Source organism: Gallinula chloropus, assembly GCF_964237585.1.
Source record: "Gallinula chloropus genome assembly, chromosome: 3".
Classification (NCBI taxonomy): domain Eukaryota; kingdom Metazoa; phylum Chordata; class Aves; order Gruiformes; family Rallidae; genus Gallinula; species Gallinula chloropus.
This window is the reverse complement of record NC_140087.1, coordinates 55044326-55072170: the sequence shown is the minus strand read 5'-3', so window position 1 is coordinate 55072170 and position 27845 is coordinate 55044326. Positions and strand designations below refer to the sequence as shown.

The 27845-nt window shown below is 37.1% G+C and overlaps 1 protein-coding gene across 1 annotated transcript in view; it reads right to left on the bottom strand.

Moving 5' to 3' along the window:
* The window catches only part of BABAM2 (BRISC and BRCA1 A complex member 2), a 172793-nt gene that overhangs the window by 97919 nt on the left and 47029 nt on the right, over positions 1–27845 (bottom strand). The window contains exons 5-6 of the mRNA XM_084261848.1: positions 22430–22624; positions 17156–17230 (exon numbers count right to left, since the gene is read on the bottom strand). Of these exons, the coding sequence (XP_084117974.1) occupies positions 17156–17230; positions 22430–22624 (270 nt within the window). The remainder of the gene's footprint in view (positions 1–17155; positions 17231–22429; positions 22625–27845) is intronic.

Sequence of the window (27845 nt, the reverse complement as noted above, 5' to 3'; positions counted from 1 at the left end):
AACAAATACTCAAGTGGACAAAGATTAACACACGGAATAGCTTGTACTCACCTATTAATAAGTATCATACTAAATTTAGGTTGACAGCCACAACTAAATTAGTAGATAAAGTAATTACTGTATTTGATACTCCATGGCTTAAAAATCTCAACTGTTTCTGTTCTGTCACTACATGATTCTAGCAAAACTTTATAAACCAGTTTCCCCAATTTTAAAATGTGGAGATGAATACATCTTATCAGCGATGTTTCAGGGCTTTAGTCAGTATTTCTAAACTTTTAGATCCTGACTACTAAGTTCTCCATCAGTGCAGCAGAAAGGAAGTCTATTAATCTGCATTCCTTTACCACCACAGAGAAAGAACAGTTGCAGCAGCACATCCAGTATCAGCTACCACTGACAGCATAAAATTCTTTCAACAGAAAAAAGAATGAAAGAGTAATTTGTCTGATGAGCCAAATTTCAGCCTGATGCTTTTATAGAAGTAATAAATCCCTGAAAACAGGATTCATAATATTGATGCAGAAATATGGAGACAAACTGAAGACTATTAATGGTGCAGAAGACACCACTTCAAATGCTTTACCTGTCTGAACCAGTTTTGCTGCTTTGACACACCCACAATTCTTGTATATATTTATCCATCTGAAACACAGAACAAGCATCTAACACAAAGAAGCCTTTATATATAATGCCATATAATTACCCTTCATATTTCAGATGGTTTGAAAATCTATGTTTATGAATATAGTTCTCTGATCATGTTCCTGTTGTCTTCAACGAGGGCAGAATACACCTCATGGAATAAAGAAACCCGACACCCTCAGTCATCTCTTGACTGGCCCAAACTCCACCAACTGGGCCATTACACCAGCCTTTATAGAAAGGCATCTGAAATATTTGTTTTTAAAAAAATTGCATGCAACTCATTTCATAACAGGAGCCATAATACTTCTTGCCTTGATCACTTTCCAGGATCATAAACCACTTTTTTTTTGCTTAACACAGACAGAGAAAATAACCCACTAGTTAGTCCCTTCCCATAACGTGAACTCTAAAGAGTATTTCTTTGCAAAACAGGGAAGAAAATGCACCAGCCATAACATAGACCCTTACCCTTCACTCAAACAAAACATCTGTTTAAAGCTAAAAATCTACTTTTTATGACAGTTACCATGGATTGCTTATTTCCAGAAGCAAGTGGCTCATTACTGATTAATCAGTTACTCTTATTGTGCTACTATTTTGAGTACCTGTTTAAGAAAAAGTCAGAAGGAAGATTCAGTGGAGCCATATCACCAGTCTAAAAAGTTATATGGCAATATATATTCCACACTGTGTACTTCTGTAGAAAAATACTATTTTGTATGAATTATTTTGGTTGAAGCTAACATATTTGTACCATATCTTTCTACAAAACAGACTGTAGGAAAAACACGGCATAAATAAGTAAACTGTACCCTCATTCCCCTAGTCCTTTACAGAGAATAAAGTAAAATAATAAAAAGACAAACCCTCTTGGGAATCCTTTTACTGCTCTTAAATTACAAACCTGTATTAGGCACATGCACAGGTATTGGAAAGTACCTGCCTTTTCAGCATGTAAATGCTTCCAAAGCCACTGGAATGGCTGTACAACCAATTACTTGTTACAGAAAAAAATTAAGACTGAAGAAACAAAACATTGTAACAGTGTGAAAGGTGTGCCACCAAAACATTTCACAATTCCCCTCATTTTATGCATGAAAACCCAAGAGATTGCACGCCTTGTCCTTTCAGCATCACATCCAATCTCTTTAAGAAAAGCAATGGAAATAAAAGAGAAAATAAAATTTGTTCTTCTTGGTCCTTCATGCTGAGATACAGTTTCATCACCATGGGATACAGAAAGAGAAGATGCTGGCACTCATTCTGCAGTAGTCTTTAAGGATACTAGTATGCTTTGTTTTTCTGTTTTTTGTTGTTTTGGCTGGTTTTTTTTTTAACCAAATCTCAGGACACTCAGTGTCTCTGCAGTTAATGACATGTGTTGCATACTTATGCATAATATATCAATCTGTGCATAACCCATGGAAGCAAAAAGCAGCATAGTTTCCTGTCAACATGCTCAGTAGTTTTGATCACTGAAGGTGAGTTTGGGATTAAGAATTTGGCTAATAGTGTCAAACTTAAGAAGGAAATAGACTCTTAAAAATAGAATGCAAACTGAAGAGTGTAAAAAGCGCCTATTCACTTTTGAACTTCATTTGTGATTTTGTGATCTTAAAATAAAGTTTATCCTTTGCCCATCATAAATAATATCAATGCCCAGAAATCTCTTATCACCCTCAAAAGAAACACAAAACATACTGAAGAGCAATAAACATTTTGCTAACAATGATGTTTGTATACCACCAGGATGGAACTGCTCTGAAAAACTCTTCATATGCAAATCTCTGGAAACACACAATGCCAAGTTCATTTATTTTTTTCTTTATTTTACGGGTAAACTTCTATACACCTGCAGTTCGTACGTCTCTAGTAAGCCTCTGGTTATTGGGGGAGTAGCGGGGGGGAGACAAACACACACCCCAAGCCTAGCACCCAGAGAAAGATTTGCAGAGATAGATAAAAATAAGTAGGTGTCAAAAACAATCTTTTTATGTTACTGCTGTTAGAAAATTTTGAATTTTAAATACATTATTCATCTACAGCTAAAACATTTATTAGCAACAACATGTAGTTCAGACTACTTCCTCCCCTGCCAACAAAATCTTTCTTCAGACACAGTATTTCTTCATGTACTATTTGGAGGGAAATACTTCTCTGTAATAAAAATTCCTTCTGTATTTTTTTCACTCCCTTCCAACTTATACCAAACAAGAAAGCATAACACACATCCTTTTATGGTTAAAAAGATCCTGACCAAGGTTCTTAATGTTCTTGGACAAGCGATGCCCACATTACCACAACATTTTCTTGACTTAACACAGTTTGAAGATGAGGATGATGCCTTACATGCCCCAGGCTGAATAGATTTGTTAGGAAGACATGTCCTGACAGATACGCTTAAGAGAATAAGGTCATTGATTAATCAAGAAAGGAGTCCATTAAAATAATGGAATTAATATATTTGCAGATGGTTACTTAACAGGACACTGTCAAGGTATTTTTGTCAATTTTGGAATATTCTTTTCTCAATCAGCACTAAGTGCTTTGTTATACATCTGCCTATATTTCAGCATGTTATAAGCTGTTTTGCAATTAATGGCTGCATTAAAAAAAAAGTCCCAAATTGTTTACATAAAAATAACAAACTAAGAGTTTTCAGATACTTTGTTCCCTATGCAAGGATCTGAATGCACTCAGGCACAGGAGGAACAAGTAAATATCTGAAGACAATACTGTGAACATTTCAAACTAGTGTTTTCTGAAGTTTACATGCAGTAAGCTTCCAAAATATTAATCTCAGTAAGAATCTTTTTCATTGTATTTTTCAAAGAATCCCAAATTAGAACACAGATGAACAGATAAGACTTGTTTCCACTCTTTCTCTGCAATTCAAAAAGCACACACTAATGAGTTTTGTATAGCTGTAAATAACTTAATTGATAGTACCTTCCAAAATTGCCTTAATATGGTAATGCAGAGATTATTCATCTTCCTCTACAAATTCAGCCTCTTGCTTTTTCTGTCCAGCCCCAAAATAGCTTTTGCATATTAAATGAGCTCTTAAGCTGTCTTCATATTGTAAACTTATTGATTCTCTTAGCTCATGTGAAGGGAGATATTTCCTTCACAGTTACGCTGATGAAAAACTGAATAGAGCAAGGAGAAAACCAACTGTACCTTGACCTACCACACAAGTTCTTGCACTGATCACTTGACTACAGATTTATTCTTAAACTGTATAATCCCTCAGATGAGCATTCCCAAATTGATTTCAACAACACTGATAGAGGATTAGGTTGCAGGAAGGAGTTTACAAACTAAACCAAATGTCTCAGTGCTAACCAACTGTAAATCTTTTACCTGGGCATTCATCCCACTTGTGCAACGTTTTTCTACAGCTTTTGGATAATGAAAAATTTACCAACATCAGCAAGTTTTTCATGCTAATGTATACATGTTGTCATGATTTTCCCCCCTTCTGACTTGGCTTCAGATTCAGTGCATACATGAGCAGGCCTTCAGATGCCTCCCCGCCCTCTTTCCTCCTTCCCCCAACCTGTTTTTATCCTCAAAGATAATTAAGTCCTAGAAGCTATACCAAGATCAGCAGTCAGGTGGAGGAGACTGACAACAACTGACCCCACCAAATACTGCAACAGGTAAATTCAGCTTGATATGAATGGAAGCAACTGGGGGGCCAATCAATTGATAATGGGACACAAAGGAGAATCATAATGGTATTAACACAAAGATTCACAGATATGAGGGATTGAACCTGTACAAAATGAAGCTTCATGATTTCTACTGCTCACAAATCAGGCTGTTTTAAAACCTACATCTGTGTATGCCAGAAAACTGTGTACATACCACTTTGCTCCGTTAGAGTAGTATTACTAAGCACAGACTCACCTTCTGCCTTGCTGAACTGAATGGCAAAATTAACTTTACTTTGTTTTAAATTACAGAACCACAGAATACCAGGTTGGAAGGGATCTCAAGGATCAAACCTAGTTCTCTTAGCCTTCCCTGATATGGCAGGCTTCCCAGTCCTTTGATCATCCTGAGGGCCTTTTTCTGGATGGACTCTTTTCAGTCTGTCCACATCTTTTTCACAGAAGGGACCAAAACTGAACACAGTATTCAAGGTGTGGCTGGCCAGACTTAATCTTTGCTGGTGATGCCCTTGTTAATGCAACCCAGGATTCTGTCGGTTTCCTTTGCCACTGCAGCACACTGTTCACTCATATGAAGCTTGTTGTCCACCAGGTACCTTTCCACAGAATTCCTCCCCAGCCAGGTGGATCCCAGTCCGTGCTGGAGTCCTGGATTACGTTTTCCCAGGTGCAAGATCTTACACTTGTCTTTGCTGAACTTCTTAAGATTTTTGATAGCCCGCTCTTCCATCCTACCTAGGTCTTCCTGCAGGGTGGCTCTTCCAAAGTGTCTATTTCCCTACTTAGTCTGAAATCTTCTGCAAAATTCATCACAGTGCACCCATCATCCAAACCGCTTATGAAGATATTAAACAGTACTGGGCCCAGTATTGATCCCTAGGGAACCCCATTTGTGGCAGGCTGACAGTTGAAATAAGAGCTATTTACCACAGCCCTCTGGGTGGCCTGCCAGCCAGTTCCCCACCCACCGCTTGTGTACAACATAACACATCTGTTTCTTTAGGAGGAGGCTGTGGGGAACCATATCAAAAACCTTGGAGAAATACAAGTAGACAATGTTCTCTGCTTGCCCCACAACAACTAAGCAGGTTACTTTGTCGTAGAAGGCAAACAGGTTTGTCAAGCACGATTTGCTCTTCACGAATCTGTGCTGGCTTTTCCCAGTCATGTTTCATTTGACTTGTGATAATCTCCAGGAGGAATCATTTCATAACTTTCTCAGGGACTGAAGTTAAGACTGATGGGCGTCTAATTTCCATAGTCTCTTACCAGTCTTCTGGGACATTTCTTGATCTCCGTGACTCCTCAAAGATTATGGAGAGATGCCTTGCAACCATGTCAGCCAGGTCTCTTAACACCCTTGGGTGGATATTGCCAGGGACCATTGATTTGTAAAGGGTCAGGCTCCTGTAATATCTCACAGACCAATTCCTTCACTGACAACGGGTCCATGTTTGCATTGACCTGGATTTTTGTTCCCAAGGTTTGAAACCCAACAGTGCTGGTAAAGTTAAAGTATTGAAAGCCTCTGTCTTTTCAGTGTTGTTGGTGACTAATTCACCTCTCCAGTGGCCCAGTATTATCCTTCTGCTTGTTGTTACCATACCCGAAGAACACTTTCTTGTAGTTCTTGCCATCCCTGACCAATTTCAATTTGAGCTGAGCTTTTGCTTTTCTAACTGCATCTCTGCATCCCCTGGAAATGCCCTTATAGTTCTCAATGGAGATTTGTCCTCTCCCATCTCTGCTACATTTCCCTTTCAGTTTTGAGCAGACTCAGCAGCTCACAGTTAAGCCAAGGGGGTCTCTTACACCCTACTTACACAGATCACTATTACAACTTTCCAAGTTTCCTCAGAACCTAATAGACTGCAAGTTTTTCAATCTTATGTGTACCTTTTTTTCTTACTAGGCTTCCTATGACTGTCAGTTCTTTTCTATTAAATAACCTTTTAGAGCTATTTTTTTAGGTATAGAAGCATATTATTAATTTACTGTTTATTCATGTGCAGTTACTTAACTTTTAATAGCAGTGATAACATTTTGGTATCATTGGCATAAAGCTTTCTATACCCTTTTTTCTAGGAGGGGCAATTTTATCCAGTTATATTCACAAAACTTATAAATAAAGAGGACAAGGAAAACCAATTCTGCGTAGTGCAATACTAACTCACATGAGTCAGAGAGATAATACGTTCCTCCAAGTTGCTTTAACAGGTATAGTCTCCTAAATCTGATACTATCATTGCCTAAAGGCCTGCAAACTGGGCTGCAGTTTGATCACACATCTTTTCAAGAAGGAACTGGCAACATGTGGTAAACAAAGGGGAAAAAAAAGATTTTAGTTATTAAGTTGCTGCCATACAGTAAAACTGATGCTGCAAGAACACAAATGTAAAATGCCAGTCTTGTTTATTACGAATTCAGTTGCATAGCTTTTCATGAAACATTTGCTATTGCAACCAGAAGAATTTCTTTCCAAAATTTCTTTTGTTTTAGGAGAGCTCATAAAGCATGCAGTCCTGAAGTTTCATATTATTAGCACCACAGTTCTTTATTTCTACCAAATTGCATAAACTCTAGTCACTGGTCTTTATTCTAAACACACTGCCTGCTGTAAAGAAATATTTTTTAATTAGCCTGTATTCATCTATTAATTTCCACATCTTGAAATCAAGTCTCAAAACCAGTTTCTGACTTTAAATTAAAAAAAAAACCTGCAAAAGCAGCTTGAGTTGCCATTTTAAAATGAATGTTTAATGCAAGATAAACAGCTCTTCTGTTCAGTAGTTATTGTGCAGTCAAGGTTAATTACACAGAACAAAGCCTAGAAATTAATGCCATTTTAATAGCACTTTATATACACTGTCAAAATACATGATATGCATAAAACAATGGATACATAAAGAACTATAATCTACCTAGAAAGTTTTCCATTTGTAAACAAAGAGGAAACACAATGCAAAGAATATCAAATTAAGTTTTTAGCTTAGTTCAGATATTTCTCACCCAGAGAGGACTATCAGCCAGGAAGCCAGATTTCATGTAGTCTACTCCTTGCTCTGTCAGCTACTTGCTTTTCAGTTCTTTGGTTTTGGGATTTCTTTAAAAATCAGTGAAACAGTTACAGTGATTTTCCTTCTCACAGGACACAACTTGGCTCTGCAAACTTTGGAATAGAATCTCTCTCCTACGAAGACAGGCTGTGAGAGTTTGGCTTACTCAGTCTGGACAAGTGAAGGCTCCAGGGTGGCTTAATTGCAGCCTACCTATACTTTAAAGGTGTCCTACAGGAAAGTGGGAGAGTGTTCATCAGGGAGTGTAGTGACAGGACAAGGGGCAATGGCTTCAAACTGAAAGAGGGTAGCTTTAGGTTGGACGCTATGAAGAAATTCTTTACAATGAGGGTGGTGAGGCACTGGCACAGGTTGCCCAGAGAGGTTGTGGAGGCATTCAATGCCAGGATTGATGGGGCTTTGGACAACCTGGTCTAGTGAGGGTGTCCCTGCCCGTGGCAGGGGGTTGGAACTAGATGATCTTTAAGGTGCCTTCCAACCCAAAGCATTCTGTGATTCTATGAAGGAAAGTACTACAGAAATTCTAAGCAGAGAGTCACTCCATTTCACTGAGCTCTGTAACATACTAACTAAGCCTGATCCTGAAAAGTAGTATGTACTTGTATACTTAGTATATGAGTTTATTGCTACTGAAGACAGGGAACATTTCATTCCTTGCAGAAGTGGAAACCAAATCATTTTTATTTCTTGGATCAACAGCTGGACCTCTGAGCCCTATTTTTTTTTTTTTTTTAATATTTGGGGGAGTTTTGTTGCTGTTGTTGTTTAACTAAATAGTCGGGGGGGCGGGGGGGGGGTAAGGCAACATGCAATTTTCCAAAGGAAAAGGTGACTTACATGAGTCAATACAGTATGCTAAAAATTATTGTCCAAATGTTAAGAGGTGCCTATGATAACTAAAATCAACAGGTACTTCAGACATTCAAGAACAGTGAAGAACTTTAAGGAGGGCAAACATAAAAATCTGTATGATTGGAAAAATGGCCTGTGAGAAAAATCTCCTACAAATCTGAAGCCGTACAACTCTCCCTGCTGACAGAAGCAGCTTGTCTTTCCTTCGAGAACTATGTGCCAAGATGCACTGGACCTGAATGACTGCTCACTGTAATTGTGATGAATTACCAAGGTTACAGAAAGAGAGGGAAAGGGAAGAATACCAGTCTAGTTAAAGCCTTGGACAAGCTCTCTACACGCAGCTCAGCATTCCACTGTAAATTTGCACACACCTAATACCAATATGCTTCAAGTCCTGTCTAAAAGACAGAGGGGATTTTCCCTATGTCACAACCCCTGCAAACAATATATTAAATAAGGACTTCTTAGATAGTTAGTATTTTCATCTAGCCTATGTAGATAAAGAGACTTACATCTAAGTCAAAATGGTAACCATATAATTTGACCTACATTTCAAGAGCTAACCTAATCATTGCAATACTAAAATGAAAATTAAATAAAATTTATTACTTACAAAAAGTCATAAGCTGAGGTGAAATGAGATAGAATTAATGATTTTATCTAGGACACAAACTATAAATGTTAGACAATGAAAATAATAATCTGAAACAAGTGTGTTTATTCTTTGTTAACCAACACATTGTCCTCAGGGTTCTTGCAAATGAGTAGCTGATTATTTACATACCATCAGTCAGTCATCAGTTTTAGTCAAGTCATCAGTCACATTTGTCTAACATTTTTCTAGACCAGAAAAGATGTTACAGTAAAACACAGAATATATTTCCAAATATATAAACATGCTTAGATCTATTAAAAAGGTACATATCTCAACAGTTTATCACTAAAGCTAACTCCAATAAGCAAACCATTAAAATGACAGAGAGTTGAAGCAGCACTATTAGTTTAACTGTATTTCCCGTTTTCCCTTCAGCAGGAGTACTTCCTATCTATACTACATGGGTACACTTAAATCTTGCACATGCACTCCAGACAGTTTATTATACAATTGAAACCAAACATTTAATTCACAGGTATCTTTTTGTCCAAATTTTGATGTGCTGGTAACCTGTTAAGACCTCAGGAGTGCATCTAAATGCATCCAATAAACCAAATTAGTGCTCCTCCTCACTGTACCATCTCTCCCATGGACGTGCTGTTTGCAACGATTACAGGTCCCAGCACATAAAAGCCATACAAGTTCTAGCATGAACATTTAAATCATTAAAACAGAAATAGTCAACAGGTCTAAGTTTTATTTATCTTTTTCTTCCACTGTCTCACCAAGTAGCTACTGGATAAGGCAGTCTTTGCTTTAGACTTCTCCATCTAAAGCCTGATTCTAAACTAGAAAACACCAAAATACACCTTATTTAAAGAAACAACTACTTTCCTAAGTAGAAGTGACAAAAGAAATACAAAGCTGCATAGATACACAGCACATTATTCATTAGCAATTTGTGGAGAAAACACTGTGCATTCTTTCTGTAATGTGGAAGCAAAAGGGCAGAACATCCTATATGGATTTTTTTTTTATTCATTGGTTTGTTGGTTTTTTTACTTTGCTTCATGATATGAAGATCAATGACACTGTCAGTAACAATTAGACAAAAACAAATGTGATGGATCATCCGCAGCCTCAGAATGTTTATTGTTGAAAGTAACTGATTCAACAGTAAATCTTTTTTCCTTAAATATTTTTTGGCTTAAGCCTTTAAAACTATGAAAGCAAATAAACAGCACAATACGCTCTGCTACACAATCATATTTAACACGTATCTGAAAAACAACAAAACCCCCTGTTTTGACTGACAGCCATCAAAGGACTTTGTGTATTTAACAGAAATATCCAGTGCAAATCACAGAATCCAAACCAAGAATGACTAAGAATCATATGTAGTCATCATACAGATGTACATGCGTGTTAGTACTATTCTTTCTTAAGAAGACAGACATAATCTACTCATCTGAAAGCCAGAACAAAAAAACCCCAAAACATAAAAGCAACCCAATCACGGTAACGGTAAACAACTGGCACTTCTGTGTACAGAATTTACTTTAAAACCTCAAAATATGAGCTGCTGTAGGACTTAAGCCCTGATCAGAAGCCTAGGGCACTTAATAGCATAAAGAAGCTGTGGGGTCAGCAGTGAAATACCCTTCCTAACATCCTACTTTGTCATGCTTTATGCACTCCTGTATTTGCAAATGCAGATTTACTGGTTAGTGAATTTTACAGATTACTGCTACGCTCATATTCTGCGCTCAACAACTTCTCAAATATTTTTCTGTTGAAGAAGAAATGGCAAAAGGGAGGTAAAGGAAGCTTTTTAAAGAAATCTATCCAAGATCCTCTTCCCAGTTTAAGACCACTGCACATTTCTTATTCTACATACTACGGGTGGACTAGGACAGACAAAGCAAGCACCATCATTATGTAATAGCCTGCAATTATTTTTATGGCTATTGAATTCCATTCTCCCTATGCAATACATAGAATGCAAATGCAAAGCAATAGTACAAATTACAAGCCCTAACAAGGCAGTAAATCTGAACGAAGTCACGCAACATAATATGTCTATAAACTTTCCCACCAGATGCAAAAGAGACTTTAAAATTTCAGAAGCTGTTTTTAACTTGTTTTTCTTCTTGTTTTTTAAATCAATGAAAAAACCCCTATTTCTGCTCATGCCAGAATAGCAAATTAGTAGTTCTATTAAACTAGAGAAAAATTCACATAAATTGAGATTAATATTGTAAGATTTAATATATCAGTAGATGTGTTGGTCCTTCCCTTTACTTTTACATTATAAAAATAAAATGCTTAAATGTAAGATAACTGTCATCAGAAATACAGTTGATTGGAGATTGTGATTCACATTAAGATCATAACCTATAAAAATCATCAGCTGTGCAGAATGAGTTGTTCCAGTTGACAGATCTTATTAACAAAATCTGCCAATAAATTACAGAAAAAAACTAATCTAAAAAATTGCTTTTGGCTTTCAGCATATGGAACTTAAGGCGCTCCTGACACTAACATGTTTTATGTGGTTTTAGCAACTAGTTACTACAAACAAATCATGTTGTTGTGAAAAAGTTGTATTACTAAAATGAGAATGAAGGGATCTGATCAGTTTACAAAATTCAAATATAACATGTTCTGATTATAAAGTATACTTTTATAGAGCTTTGCTTCCCTTGGTTTGTGGGCAGCAGATATTAGAATAAAACCATGAAATGATGACTAATTAAATCACAGTTTCTTTAATTATTTCTGGAGCTTCACTGAATCGTAATAGTGACACATTACTGTTAACCCTCCAGTGCCAGAATTGATAAATTGTGGCAAAGCAAGAAGGCTGTCCTATTCTGCAAAACTCTGTGAGGTTACTAACTAGACTGCAGCAGTAAGGCTGGCTAGGAAGCACAGTGTTTCTAGAGAGTGGAGTAAGATCTTACACTTTTACATACAGTGACAACTGAAACATCCTAATAAATCACAAAACAAATCAAAAGAACCTTTACAACTAATGGAGCTGATGGAGGTTTTTAAGCTATTATGAAAAACTAGATACTTAAAAATATTTTATAACAAACAAACCTCACTATTTTTCCGACTCCACAACTTCATAAACTGCCAGAAACACTTCATGATTTGATTTTTTTTTTTAAATTTTATTTGGCCTTACTCATTACACAAGCTCCCTGGCTTGGAGTTTGCATGTATCTGGCAACATGCTGCTTCTCTGACACTGGCCACCATATTAAGGAAAAGGAACACTTCCTCGAGGGTACTTAATGTAGTACTTTTTGATGAAAAATAGTGGGCAGTAAAAGCAAGCTTCAGATTTCTAGATGCAGGCTAAATTGAAAGATTTATTTCAGGTATCAATGACATCTCTTCTTGACAAATGTTTTCCGCACACACAAGTTACATTTATTTTCATGGCCTCTAGATCATACAATCTACTGGCTTCAGCTAATACAACCTACTCTGTTTAGAGCACTGCCAGTACTAACTTGCACAGACCCACTTCTAATCTAAAAATCTCAATGGTTCATTATAATAGCAGGTTATAAAGTTTGTCTTTAAACTATTAACAGAAGAAACACAGGCAATCTTTGACGATTCAGTATTCTGTTTAAGTAATTTAACGCTGGCAATATGTAATCTAGTGCTTATCGTACCAACATCGACTTCTAAAATTTAAACGATTTACTCTGAATGTGTACACACATCTCAAGATAAGGAATACATTATTGAACACAATTCATTAGGTTAACTTTATGCCCCTGTCACAAATTCTTATGTTGCAGAAGATTAATAGCAGTCTATGTATCAGTTTAAAAGATCTCTATGGAAAGCGTGGTCAAAGTATTGCAAATTATGAGAGCTATGTATTATTTCAGGACCACCTGTAAGTCTCATAAACTGCTAGTTTTCCTAGATGTAAAAGAGGTAAAATGACAGCTGAAACCACAGACAGGACATGCTTCATATGATGCACAGGTCCATCATTCTACCCAATACAGAAGTCGTATCTATACATTATGGGAAGATTGTCAAATAGGCTACACTGCATAACACTCTATGCTCTTTCATGAGGTAGCTGCCCAGCATAATGTAAAACACTCCAAAGACTGAGCTAGATCTGGACTCTAATTCCTTCTTGCCATCAAGTCTGGGACATTAAGCCATTACACATCAGGTTTTAGTAAGCCAGCTACCAAGAAAATCAAAAGTTTATATGCAAACAGATATATTACACGTTTTCAGAATATTTGGCTCAAATTTTTCAGTTGAACAGCAGAAGCACTGCTTTTTATACAAGTGTGTTTGTGGCTTGGTATTTGCAGCAATTTAACACAAACCTTAAATGCTGACAAAAGCATCAAACTGCTAAATCTCAATAGTAGAGAGACAGGCCTGGGGAAAAACCCCTAACTGCACCCCACAGAGTATACTGAATTTTTGTTTGTTCTCCACTATAGTTGGTTACTCAAACATACACAAGTATTGCAGTCTTTTCACAGTACCTGCAATCCAGTCTACGTTGTAAACAAAAGTTGCACCAAAGTCTTTTAACAGACTTCGAAATGATGAAATCACAATGAGGAAAAACAAAAATATCTTCTTATCTTTCAATATGAGCTTGAGGATAAACCTTTTCCATTGACAGTCCTACACACAACTGTTCGGCCCCTGGCAATGTGTCTAGACAATGTCTGTTATTTGTTTCAGTTTTGAAAGTTATGCGCTCAGTACAATGGTCATCGCAAAAAAGCTCTTCAGAAAATACAGACTTAAAGATTTATCATTTTTTTAAATCTTCTCCAAAAAGAAATTATGTCTGCATTGCATATTTCCCTTACACTTGAATAGTAAGAAATTATTGGAAGGCTGCTGGTCACAGCATCGTAACTAAATTGGCCCACATTTTAGCTATTCACCAGGACACAAGAAATGGGTACAAAAGAATAGGAAATGAATACCTTAAAAACTACATGTAAGAAGGAGGTGGTAATTAGGGTGCATCTTACTTAGCCAAAACCTAAAACCCCCCATGGATATAAAAGGAAAAAACCTAAATGTCTTGTTTTCAATAGCGTCACCAGCTACGTACTCTGAAGTTCACTCATACTGTGCAATCATACTACAGGCACATAAACCAGTACAATTTGTAAATTACTAAATTGGAGGGATTTAATGAATTATCATTATGATACACGTGTCACTACTGCTGACCAAACCACAAAGAATGAAACAAAATTTGGGTAGGTATTTTAGGCACTAAGTCTATTAGCTCTATTATCACTGTGGCATACATGGTATCTGCAAAGAGACAGAAATATGAACTAAATCTGACTCTCAAAACCAACCTGTGCAGTGAACAGTTCCATTTACAAAATACTGTAGCAAAAGCAAATACTGATGCAAGCAACAGAAAAGAATTTAAGGCAAATTGAATATGATTAAAAATTGAATTTCATAAAAGGGAAAGGTAAAGCATAACAATAAACAGAGACAGATGTAAAGGTTTTCCTGAGCCAAGCCCACATTCTTGTCAAATAAGAGAACCTTAATGACAGACATATCAGCAATGAACCTTGCAGTAGTTTGAGTTACCAGCTTGATTCTGCAGTTATTTCACTTATTTTCATTTACGTCAAAAGGATTTGCATAAGAAAACTGTAGATTTGGGTACGAAGGACCACATTCACTACAAACCCTTTGTATTGAAGTCTAACTTGGTAAGGGAAAAAATACTGAGAGGGTGCCTTTTCCTAAATGCTTTTTTCAGTGTAAGCCAACATTTCTTTCTGAGCAGTTCTTTAGCTTAGAAAATAAAGAATGATAGCTTTATTTTTTTCTAAGTTTTCTTGTCATATTCCTTCATATTTCAGAGAAAAAGTATCTGCTGCAGCCATCACAAGGGATTTCCAAAGAAATAACAACTGAGAAACTTTTACTAGAATGTCAGAAATCAAAGGAAGAGACATTGTACTCTTCATTGCTTTTAATTATTCTTGCTCACCTTCATATACTGAGTTACCTTCCTTAAAATGTACGTACACTTGAAATTAATTTAAATTTATTGCAACAAATACCTTTAAAATAACCTGGTAAATCCTCCTCTTATGCCATGCATTCAAATTTTTATTCTTTATAGGGATAGAAAAATATTCTCATCATCATCAGTACAAAGTTGACATAGTAAGATCTTAAAATTCTGGACTGTATGTTCAACTGTTCCAAAGGTTTCATAATACTACAGACCATTCTCACCACTTATATGCTCAAACCCGAGAATTTGCTTACTATTAAAAGCTTCACAGTTCTGCTTGCAGTGTGATTACCTACTGACATCAACAAAGATTTCAGAAGAGCGTTACAAATCATTGGTATACTCAAGAGTGACTGATGAAGCAAAAAAATACTGTCCTTAAATATTTCAGCAGATTTTAATACAAGTATTAAAGATAAAATAAGATAGCAGAGAAACTATAACACGTTTGAACTTTGGAAATCATTACAGAGAAACTATTGAACACTATGAAGCTGGCTACAGATTGGAACATAACTCAAATACATTAAACTCTAAAGTGAAACATTAAGCTGTTAATACATTAACAGACTTCAATTACTGGTGGATCCTCCACCTTTCAGGGTAATATGTTGATAATTATTTCCACTGCATCAGTAGATGCTCCATCATGTACCATTATCCAGCAGGTAGAATTGAAGCCAACATAACTGGCAGACATGATGGAAAACAAGCTATTTTATTGCAATAAATCAAAGATCTATTTATGTCAGAAGTCTCATCCAAAAAAAAAGGAAAAAAGATACGGACAGCTTTAAAAAAACTCCATATTTTTTAAATAGCTTTATGAATTTGGAGTAGTCAGAGCATAATTATTTCTATCACAACAGAATAGTTCCAATTCTACCTGCCTTTATATTGTTGTCATATGAGATGACATTGATAGAGCAGATAATGTCAGAATACAAGGGGCTAAAGGCAGCAGGGGTAAAAGATCACACAGCATACTGCCATAATCCATGCTGGAGCTCAAGTCCAACCACTGTTCTGCCATCAGCAGACACTAATGAAATAAAACAATATTTCTTCTCTTGTGGCTACTCATCCAGGCTACACATTGCCTTCCTACAGATGACAGCCAACCTGTCATTTTGCACAGTAGAAGTCTGCATAAGAAAGCTATGCATTTCATCAAATCATTAAAGCTAAGATATAAATATTTTAGAAATTAAATTAAATCAAGGTATACAGGGAAACTTTGATTCTGTTACCTCCTATGCATGCTTCTTCACACAATCTATACATGCACTCAAAATAAATACATGTTTTCCTTCCAACTAATGAATCATTCAGTACTCGGGGTGAACAATGTTCTGGGAAGCAGTTGTGGAGTGCTGATGATTTATCCACAGTATACCAACCTTGCTTAGAGAAGGTGGAAGATGATTAGTCAACATGATAGCGAATTACAAGGAGGAGTAAGCTGTGACGCGCTGAAACGTTACTCTTTTGAAACAAAAGCAGAATCTGTTTCTAGCATGGGGTTCCTATATGATGACAGTTACTTAAGTCAAACACCAACTTCCAACCTTAAAGTCATGTAATTTCTCCTGAGGCTGAGCAGAGTTAGAAGACTATGCAACTGAACCATTGAACATACTGGTTAAGCACAAGTCCTTAAATTCCGGTCCTACTTTCTAAAGTATCTGGTCAAATTAGTGTTTATTGTACGCGATGAAACAAGGTACTGATTGAAACCTTCAGTTTTTATCATCAGTACTTGTTTTCACTTCCCATTAAGAAATGTATTTACTTTGTTTTTCTGCTTTTACTATCAAGACTACTGGTATAATCAGATTGTTCGTTAAAACAACCCCAACGCTTATATAGCATGAAATTCCACAGACTCATATAAAAGAGTTTATCTGGAAATAATTAAATTTACTCCCCAAATACATCAGATATCGTCAAGAATTTGTTACTTATCATATGGTCTAAAAACCACGGACATCTGCATTGCATGCAGTCTTCTACAACAACCTAAATTCTGCCAGGTATAAGTACTACCTAGTAAAACAGCAAGCAAGACAATCGTATGCCTAATATCACCTTTCCAAAACATATTCCCATCAGGTTTAGAAAAGGAGGACTTTCAAACTCTTGGAGAGGAGGAGGACAGGGAAGTCAAATAATTACTAGGAGCTTTTCAATATATCATACTCTTGAATACTGTCAACTTAGACATTCATTTTACCTTGAGAAGGTACGTAGGGATATTGCTGAAATCTACAGGCAACTTCAAGAGGAATCGGGCTGAGAATTCTCCGGTCTGTGGAGAAAGGTAACACAAGTGAGACCTGGTGTCTAAACCAGAATGGCACCCTGAACATTCTGAGGATGAAGTATTAACCATAGAAATGCTTAAGAGCTCATACCAAACAGATGGGTTAGGATTTTAAAACAACTTTTCTCAGTGGAATTACTGAAAAGGAAAACCAAAAAAAGTAGAGATTTCACAGCTGTTGTACGAGAAAACACCTTAAAACCCATAAAACATCACTGCCAGTAAGCTGACAGCAAAAAGTAGTCGGAATACAACAAAATCAGACTATACTTTGTCAGGCCCTAAATATAACCGTTATCTTGGCTGTACTCATTTCCGGACAAAGGTCCAATGAGACCTGCAAATGGTGTGAAAGCAAAGCTAAAAAGCTGACAAATTTAAAAGATCATCAGATAAAATAGAGGCATATTCACAAACACTGCAGTTATACATAAGAGATTGTGTGTTGAGACAAGAACGTATCAGAAGTGTCCTCTGAACAAACACAGAGCAAAGAGCCAAAGTAGAAGGTTTTCTGTAATTTGTTTTCAGAATTCTTTGAATCAACACCTAGACAAACATTTACTGAATATTTGCCAAATTTCCCCTACACATTGCTCTTTTTTATGCATAAAGTGTATGCAAAGGAAATGGGAAGGATTTCCTTTCTGTTTCATACACTTCCTTAAAACCAGACATCGTCCACCTGGGTATGAAGCACTAATTTGGCTCTTTTTGAAAAAGAAATGCCTGTCTGATTGTGTCCCTGGTAATTTTCTGTCCTCTCTATCTTTCAATTCAATAAAGTAGCCATACAAGCAGCTGTATTTGTCGTGTTGAATTAGTAGTACAAAAAATGTTAAACATTAATTTTCTGCAGTTAAGTATAAAAAATAATTACCGTATCTTGAGCAAGGCAGCAAAACTTTTTTCCAGTTTTAACACTGCCCTACACACTACTTAATTACATGATGACAAACAGTTTTTAAGAAAACCCAGTACTTCATTTTAACAGGCATGGGGACAAATCAAAGTGTGTGAATATGAAGTATTCCTTCTCCCACAGTAACACATAGGTACTACTTCACTATTTCCTGAATACAGTTATCTGTACCTCATTTTCCTTTTAGTATTTTAAGTGTTTGGCATTGACAAAGTGAGAAGAAAAATCCTTTAAACAAGAAACCTATAATATACAAATTTTGACAAAGTGCACATTCATTATGGCGAAAGCACACATTGCAGTTTTCAGTGAAAGGGTGAATGTAAATACTAGATGCAAAAAGGATCATATCTGTTGTCTATACAGCTATACCTTGTGGTAAGCAAAAGCCTGCAACACATCTGAAGTCATGGAAGCAACCTTATATAAAATACAGTAGTGACCCATGGAAGAGATGCAGAGAATCTTGGCAGTGAACCGTCTGTCTGTCCAGGAAACATCTAAATATCTCTAAGGATGGAGATCCTGCAATCTCTCTGGGCAACCTGTGCCAGTGCTCAGAACCCTCAATACTGAAGGGCTTATAACCCAACACAGATGTCAGCTGGATAACTTTTGGGGCAATGCTTTACTGCTAACATTAGTAGATGTTACCACAAGAACTCCACATAGCTACGGGGACAGCTTGCAAAAGGCTCTTCAAGAGGAAAGTATTTGAAGTCACCTGTACTGATACTGAAAATGTGGCATATGCCTTGGTAGAACAGTGAGTATTTCTGCCTCTCCCCTTGATTTTAGCTGTGCTAACCTATAAACCGCGTTGAGCACAGCATAAGAGAAAACATGACGGTTTTCACTGGCCATATACCACCAGACCACAAGCCTCCATATGGATGGACCAAATCAATTGCTATGCGTATTGATTCAGAAAAGAATTGGATTAATAAAACACAGGAGGAAACTGGCTTCCTGATGCACATGCCTCTCTGAGAAAGTACTGCAGGTCAAAGCCAATGGAAATTAGCTTTCCAAAATTAACAGTAAGCTGCTAAGCACGGCAGCTGAGGAATATAAGTGATTGTTTGCTAAGCATATTATTTTCTGTGGCACTGATATAAAACCAAGAAGGAAAACAGTTCTAGAGAAGCATGTTTCTTCAATTATTTTATGCCTAAATTAAGCAAAGATTTCACCACAAGCAACTAAGCACATATAGAGAAAGATGCTGTATTAGGCAGATGTACAATAAGTAACCCTAATACCAGTGCCAATTTGTTTCTTGGTCTATGTATGAGGCATGAACTAAGATAACTCATTCTACCTTCCAGTCACTAAACAAGAAAAAACAAGATCTTGAATGCAACCATAATCTTTCCATTGGTACCTTGCCAGTTATATAATTTGCCAAAAGGGTTTGCACAATGTTAGGCTGTAATCCACAGCCAGTTAGCTCAGAATTGCCCTTAAAATTTGTCCCTGGCAGCCATGCAATAGAGGCAAAGCAACTGCACATGGAAACACTGTGCAGCAAAAGGTGAGCTTAAATTAATGCCAGACTCTGAAACCTTTCCTGAACATACTACTCATATCCAGCTTTCTAATGCTGTGTTATTTATGTATGTGGAAAAACCACTGACTTCTTGTGTATGCATAACACAAAGACTGCTTTTGATGACAGTCAGGGAACTTGCTTTTTATTCAGAAATGGGTATTATAGACAGAGCTTCTTCTCTGGACTTAACTTCCAAAAAGATGCCATTCAACAATTGCCATAAAATCCAGAAAGTTATTTCTGGTAAAATATCAAGTCTGATGAACTGAGCTGGACAGTGAACAGATGAATGGCCTCAGATCGAAACATCAGGTGCTCCAAGGTAGGGGAGTAAGCAAGCACTCGCAGTCTAGATCTTTTATGTCATTCAATTAAGATTCTCTGTAATGCATTACTTCCAAAAGTGCCCTGGACAGGCAGGGAGCAGTCCCTGTCCATGGTACTCGCCTGCCCAAACCCAACCAGCTGGTCACACGCGTCACATCAGCGCAATTCCTGGCCAGAGTGCTGAGAGATTAGCTGATTAGTGAGCATGTGGATCAGCAGGTACACTACCAACATGGAGCTATTCAGATAGGTAACGGTTTGTCTATTTGTCATAGATCTTTGAGATCACTTCAGGAAATTGGACATACAGGAACAAAGGTATAAAACCAAATTTCTGTTCCATTTTGGGACACAGCACTGAACTCAGGCTTCCTCTTCAAACTTTTTAACTCATGCACTTAAGATTATTGCTTTCATAATGCTGTACAAGGTTCATTCACAGACTACTACTTCAGAAGTCTGCTGAGCTACTATCAGTTCCCAAAAGAGAGCAACATGAAATTCAGTGACTTCTAGACAGAGGAGGTAATACGCAGTTTACATCTTGCTTTTCAGATAAACACTGCTATAGTGCTGATCCTGGAGAGTAGCAAGACAGTTGTAAAGGATAGGAAGGAGAATGACCCAAGTTAGTTTCACAGTTTTACGTTGTGGGACGCTCATAGACCAGCCTGTTATATAGATACCAGCTGCACAGAACCTACAAACAAGACTCTCAGAGTCTACGACAGGGAATGTAAACTTTGTTTTCAAAGTACAGGCTACCAAAACTTCAATTAGCTCTGCAATGATTAAAAATATTTGCTTCTAAAAGTAGTTAAAAATATTCCAATAAAATAAGCCTTAAATAAGACAGCATTTCAAATGCAAAAAAAAGATCTTTATTCAGTCACCTGACAGATTCAAAAGGCTTGAGTAGATGTGACTTTTCCATTTAAAAAACCAAACCAAACCAAACCCCCCTTAGTTTTCCACAGTCTTGTGCAGAATTTTGGCACCTGCCAAAAATTATGATAAAAATCTCAGTATGGTTCAGAAAGCCTTCTGCATTTCAATAAACCAGTCTGATATTTACAGATGTGGCAAGTTGTTTGTGATGTGAGCTGTACAAAACAACATTTAAAAACAAAATAATTACAATGAAATATTCTGACCTATAAACAAAAAAAAGATCTGAAATTCGGTGATAAAGAAAATTTTACCTTGCTGAAAATAACCTAGATGGCTTGCCTAAGAAATGAAAAACAGATTAATACATAAACATTGTGCTTTGTAAACATCCTTATACCACCTGTAACTTAAGGATGATTAAAATTACATAAAGTGTAACCCTTGGCCTTGGAATGCTGAATGTTCACACGTTTTCAGACTGCATTTATTTCAGGAGTTCTTTCTGAAGGCCAGTATATGTTAAGAGTATGTTACTCTTCAAAGGAAGAGGGGGACACATTCAGTATAAGGACAGTTAGGTATTTCCTAACAACTCTTGCTCCAAACTTCCCATGATCAATATATTACCAGTGGAAAAACCTGGTGTTTGCAAAGTTTACTCTGTGGCAGAGATCAGTTATAAAACAATTTTTAAAAATCATATCACACACTAACCAAAATCTGTACCTTGACAATAGCCTCACTGTAGAAGGCAGAGGTGGTACACATGGAAGTATACACAACATGGCATGTTTCCCATGCAAAGGATACAACTTTAGGAAACTGATAAGGTAGTTCAATATCTGATTCTCATACGAACACATGTCATTGCTCTAGCCCATCTCACTACCTCCTCTCCTTCTGCAGAAAAATCATACTGTTGCATTTTTTTAGGGTATTCAGGTTTTGGTGTTTTGGTTTTTTTTAAAACTCTCAAGTTTACATTCTTAAAACAACTCATCTCATCTTACACAAATGCCAGAGATATTGGCAAGATATAGGCAGATAGAGCTACCAGTTAAAACAAACTCAATCACAATGTGGAACCACACCTTAATACATCTTATCCTAAGCAGGCTGATTTGTCTGGGCAGGGTGTCATACCAACACTGTTATTCTTCCTCTCAAATCTTCAGAACTAACTGAACCTTCCACCTAATATTGTACCATACTTTACAGACTTTTCAACAACTTTCGAAGTTTTCATCTATAAATCAGATTAACTGAATCAGGTTGAAAAAACAGTTACTCATCTGGAAACCCGGTTCAACCAAGGTAGGAAAATGACATCATTGTACAAAATAGGAAGTACTGGAAGTGATCTGTAGGCAAATAAAAGTTTTCTCCATTTGAAACAAAGTATGGAAGCAACACAGGTTTTTCCAAGTTGAGAGCTATACTAAAATGAAATAACCACTAAAAGCATTTAGTAGCAATATTCTTACTAGCTTACCCAGTTGTTTTTTTTGCCAGCATAGATTTCCATGTTTTCTCCATACTGTGGCTCTTCAAGTAGAGTCTGATACTCAAACATGAGACGAGAACTCTCACGTAATCGGCTGCACTGAAATTGGTGATACTGCTGCACAAGCTCTTTGACAACAAGCAGGAGGCATTCTGGGTTTGCAGGATTCCAAGAAGCTAAATTCTGTAGAATTAGGAAAGAACAGAGACCGAAACTGTTTATAGCAATAGAAAAACAAGCACTTCTCCTTCAATATATATATATATACGGACACACATACAAGTGGAAGCTTTGTAACGAAGCTAAGCCATAATATTAAATACAAAGGTTGTATAATGATTTGGAATAAACCTGTGCCAAACAGCAAAAGCAAGCACTGCTGTCAAGTAAGAGTCCTTACAGGAACATAACAGAAAACTGATAACTATTAGGCACAGACAGACTCAAATTACCACTTCATTCTTCCCTGAACACATTCAAGAACATGGGAAGTTTGAATTAAAAAAGTTGAAACTGATATGAAACGTACAGGGATCAGATAAATACAACCCTGTGCACTGACTCAAAGAGCAGTCAGCGAAGTGAGCATGCCAAATTGACACCAACTACAGAAACTACTTTGCTTCATTATTCAACTAATAGATATATTAACAACAGTGACTGAGTAAAGGGGTTCTCTCCTGTTGCCTCATGTTCATGCTTTACTTGGACTTGACTCTCTTCAGTGGAGTTACTCTGGCTCATCCCCTTAACACAAATGCCATCCATTCACAGGTCTCCTCAATACGCTGGCTGAGGTTTTTATGACAAACTGACTGTATATATCCAGAAACACAGTTAAGAGAAATAAAAATATTAATACAGTGAAGACAGCTGTGTCAGGTAGCATAGTAGCAACGTTATGTCTCAGTTTAACTACTCTAATGTTTGCTTAGACCAGTCTTCCATGCACTCTAAGTTTTACTCAGAAAGGTTCTCTGTGCTGCAGACCACACCTAACATGATCAGTGCTGCACACCTACACCTGGTTGACCTAGAATGGGGCTATGGGAAGGGCAGATAAGAAGTCACCCTGTACTGCAAGCAGACAGAGCATGGGACAGCTGTGATGCAAAAGCCCACATGCTTTCTACTTAGATCCTCAACAGGTCTTTATGATACAGCCTCAGGGTGTGGTAACAGCATCATGTGGATTCTGTTCAGCTTTAAGTATAGGTGAAATTAAACTGTGTATCACATAGACATATGACAACAAACTAGCTGCAACTGGATTTTAAACAGCACAGACTGTACAGTTAATATTAAGATACTTAGAAGTGGCAAATATATCTGTATTTTACAATTAAGTGCAGATATAATAATAGTAGCTTCAAATAAAGTTACTCATCAGTATCTGAACTCAAAATAGTTACAGACAGCATGTTTACTTTTGTCCTGGAAGTTGCAGACATTTCATAAATAAATTCTATGCATAATTTACATTCTTCAGCAAGGCCATTGGCCCTTTTTTAGCTCTGCAGTGGAAAAACTGCTTTGGTATGCATCATTTTCTACAATGAGAGGACAGAAAATATTTCTGCACTTTGAAGTAGTTATCTTAAGACTGCCTCGTATTCAAAGACATAAAAAATTACATTTCTTAACCTAGGTTAAGTAAATGAACAAAACTGAATAAAACCCCCCATGCCTCCTGAAATACACAAGCTATTCATATTTTGGTAAAACCGGAACTAATAAATACAATTGGCCGAGTTGCACAGGGAGGTTTTTGAGTCTCTATTCTTGGAGATACTGAAACAGTGACTGGACAAGGTCCCTGGACAGCCAGCTCTGTCTGATGTTGCCTGCACAGGGGAGGCTGGATAACATGGACTCTAAAGGCTCTTCACAACCTCAGCTATTTTTTGATTCTATGAAGAGGTTTAGAAAAAGCTCAAACTGAAACAGAGGATCTTATCAAGGTAAGACTCCATAATTCCAACCCCAAAAAGAAATTGCAGAGCCATGTACCAGTTGTATCTTCTGATACTCTGGAAACACACAGAGAAAGCATAATCCGTTATTCAGCAGGCACCACACCTTCAGGTCTACAATGAAATCCACCTGCAGCCTAATCTCTAACTGTATGGCTATTTCTGTTAAAAGGGCCTATCATTTTTATTGTCGCTGATGACTACTTCGTGTCATATGGGTTTGGAATGGTTTTATACAGGCTTCAGTAAACGTGTGTGATGGCTTAATACTTCAAGGATTTCTCTTCCCAGAACTTTGTATTTGCTTACTTCTGAAGTCCTATCTATTAAGATGTTATCAAAATGAATTTCTCATTTTCAGCATCAACACTTAAAACATACAAGTCTAATTTGTCATTGAAAGTGACATGAAATATGTATTGCTTCCTTGAAAATCTTGCTTTTTTGAGGAAAAAAATTTACCAAGGCAATTTTATCTCAAATCTTACCACATGTTGATTTTTCTGAAGTCCCCAGTCCTGGTGGGGATCAATTTTAAGAGAATCTCAGCTACATTCTAGCCATCCCCTCCACCCCTTCTCATTTAAGTTAAAAGCTACCAGAGAGGTAAAGAAATCTGTGTATGCACTACCTACATACAGAGAGATGTAAGAATAAAATAAAAACAATTAAGAAATACAATCCTTTTTCTATTTCATAAACACTGTTTTTAGACCACTATCATGACTTTCAGCAACACAATTCATGATTTTTGAATGCCTATGGACGACATTGTGACGTTAGCTGTCTATGCATCACTCATTCCCGTGACTAATTAGGATGAAAAACATACACTTTTGTCACACACAAAAAAAATGGAGGGAATAGTTTTGGAAGGTGGTGCTCTCATTCTTCAGAAACACAGACATTCTTGCTTTGATTTTAAAAAAAAAGGTAACTCTTACACAGTGTGGATGGAACACTTAGGGGACGACCTACCTGTAAAGCACAGATTAGAAAATTACTCCATGTTCATGTAATTTACAGATTCACCCAAGATTGAAAAGCTCATCTTAGAAAGACAATAGGACATAACTGCTGATCAAGATTTGCTTTGTTTTACATGGACAACTGAACAGTTCAATGAACAGCTACAGAATTAAACTGTACTCTGATTCTGCTAACTATGATTCTGGTACAAAAGGGATGCCTGGCATGACTAAGGTACAATCCCTCACTCAGCCTTCAGAAGCTACTGCAGTGCCACAGACTCCAAATTTGACCTTGGCTTGAAGTTCACTGGCTTTTTTCCTCCTAGACAGTAAGAACACCTATTAAATGGGAATACTATCATTGCTGAATCTTAAAAACTATATTCCAGAGTAACTGGTGAAAAGGCGAGGTATTAACATGTTTTTTCACATAGAGCCATATGTTGGAAGGGACCTTTAAAGGCCTTCTAGTCCAAATCCCCTGCAGTTAGCAGAGCGAGGTTTAACTTAACCAGGTTGCTCAGAGGTTCATCAAGCCTGACCTTGAATGTCTCCAGGGATGGAGTCTCCACCACCTCTCTGGACAACCTGTGCGAGTGTCTCACCACCCCCATAGTAAAGAACTTCTTCCTAATGTCTAATCGAAACTTACCCTGCTCTAGTTTAGAACCATTGCCCCTCATCCTGTCGCTACATGCCCTTGCAAACAGTCCCTCCCCAGCTTTCCTGTAGCCCCCCCTCAGATACTGGAGGGCTGCTATAAGGTCTCCCCTCAGTCTTCTCCAAGCTGAACAAGCCCAACTGTCTCAGCCTGTCTTTGTAGGAGAGGTGCTCCAGCACTCTGATCATCCTCGTGGTCTCCTCTGGACTTGTTCCAACAGGTCCATGTCCATGTGTTGAGGGCTCCAGAGCTGGACACAGTACTCCAGGTGGAGTGTCACAAGAGCAGAAGAGCAGGGCAGATCTCTTGATCTGCTCACCACACTTCTTTTGATGCAGCCCAGGATGCAATTGATTGGCTTCCTGGGCTGCGAGTGCACATTGCTGGCTCACATCCATCCTTTCATCCATCAATATCTCCAAGCCTTTTCCACAGGGCTGCTCTCTATCACATCATCTCCCAGCCTGTATTCATAATGAGGATAATAAATGCATGCTACAAAGTGACTGAAAGGCTTGTTCTACCTTGTCTGCCACCTACAGCTGATAAAAATTTATTCCCAATTTGAACCCGTTTAAGTTTATCCAATTCTACAAAACACTAGAGAAAATCTGTCAGGTAGACAGCATCTTCTAGGAAACACACTTTGTATCATGCAGTCTGAAACCAGACTGTGTATAATCTTAAATTTCCTGTTCCCAAGCTGCTGCTCAAATAAAGCATTTCCAGAAAGCCAGAGGATGTAATATGCCAGTATGTATTGATATCAGCCAGACAAGTGGGAATAACCTTTCCTCCTAATGACATTGGTATAACACAATAGAAATGTTCTGTCAAAGGAAATGACCAACCATATTTTAATAACTGACCTAAATGCAACTGAACCTTTTGTTTTTTAAATAACATTACACTACAGAACAAAAAAAAAGAGCAAGAGGAAATCCATTGTCATTTGTCCAGCGTGGAGCAGGAGTATTGGTCTCTTCAAAGAATTTAAGAACACTGCATCAGAACAGTGTTTATGCTGTATTGCCTTAAAGCTACAGGGAGTAAAATGAATGATTTGACCTTAGAATACTTACTAAATGCCTTTCATTCAGTACCTAAAGATCCAAACAAAGTGTGAACTGGTTATAAAGACAAATCACCAGGAGGAAATTTCAACTACCCACCCAGGACAGACATCAGTGACAACGATTCTCACTGATGAAAGAGTAAATATACGATGATTACACAAGTTTTCTGTAGCAAGTTCTGATTTAAGTAAACATTAGTTTTTAACTTTAGAATATTATTGTAGTGCTTGTTATTTGGCAATTGGCCACTACATTGCTAACCATTTTGTTAAATTTGCATAAGTGCTGTTCTTTTCAGAAGATCTAAATTTATAAATTTTAGCACAAACACTTCTGAATGTAATGACATATTTATGTACAAAAATTCTTTTTTTAATATCTTTAAGTGTTGCTTATTTGCCCTAAACACTAGGTTTGTTCATCTGAAAATACTTTTAAACCATTTTATTGTGATCCAGTTTCAACAGTGTGTCAAAGTACATGCTGTGGTGTTCTCAAACGGTTCCTTCTTTAACTTTCCTTCTATTTTTTAAAACCAAGACAAAGTAAGTGACTACCTGTAACATAAACTGTTGAAACTGAACTAAAGTAGAATTTGATGTTTATCAAGTCAATCCTTTGTAAAATGTCTAAATCACTACAATTTCATCATTACTGATTCTCCCAAGAACATGCAAGGACACTTTAGTCAATAAGAGTAACGTCCCTGCAAACAGTAAACTG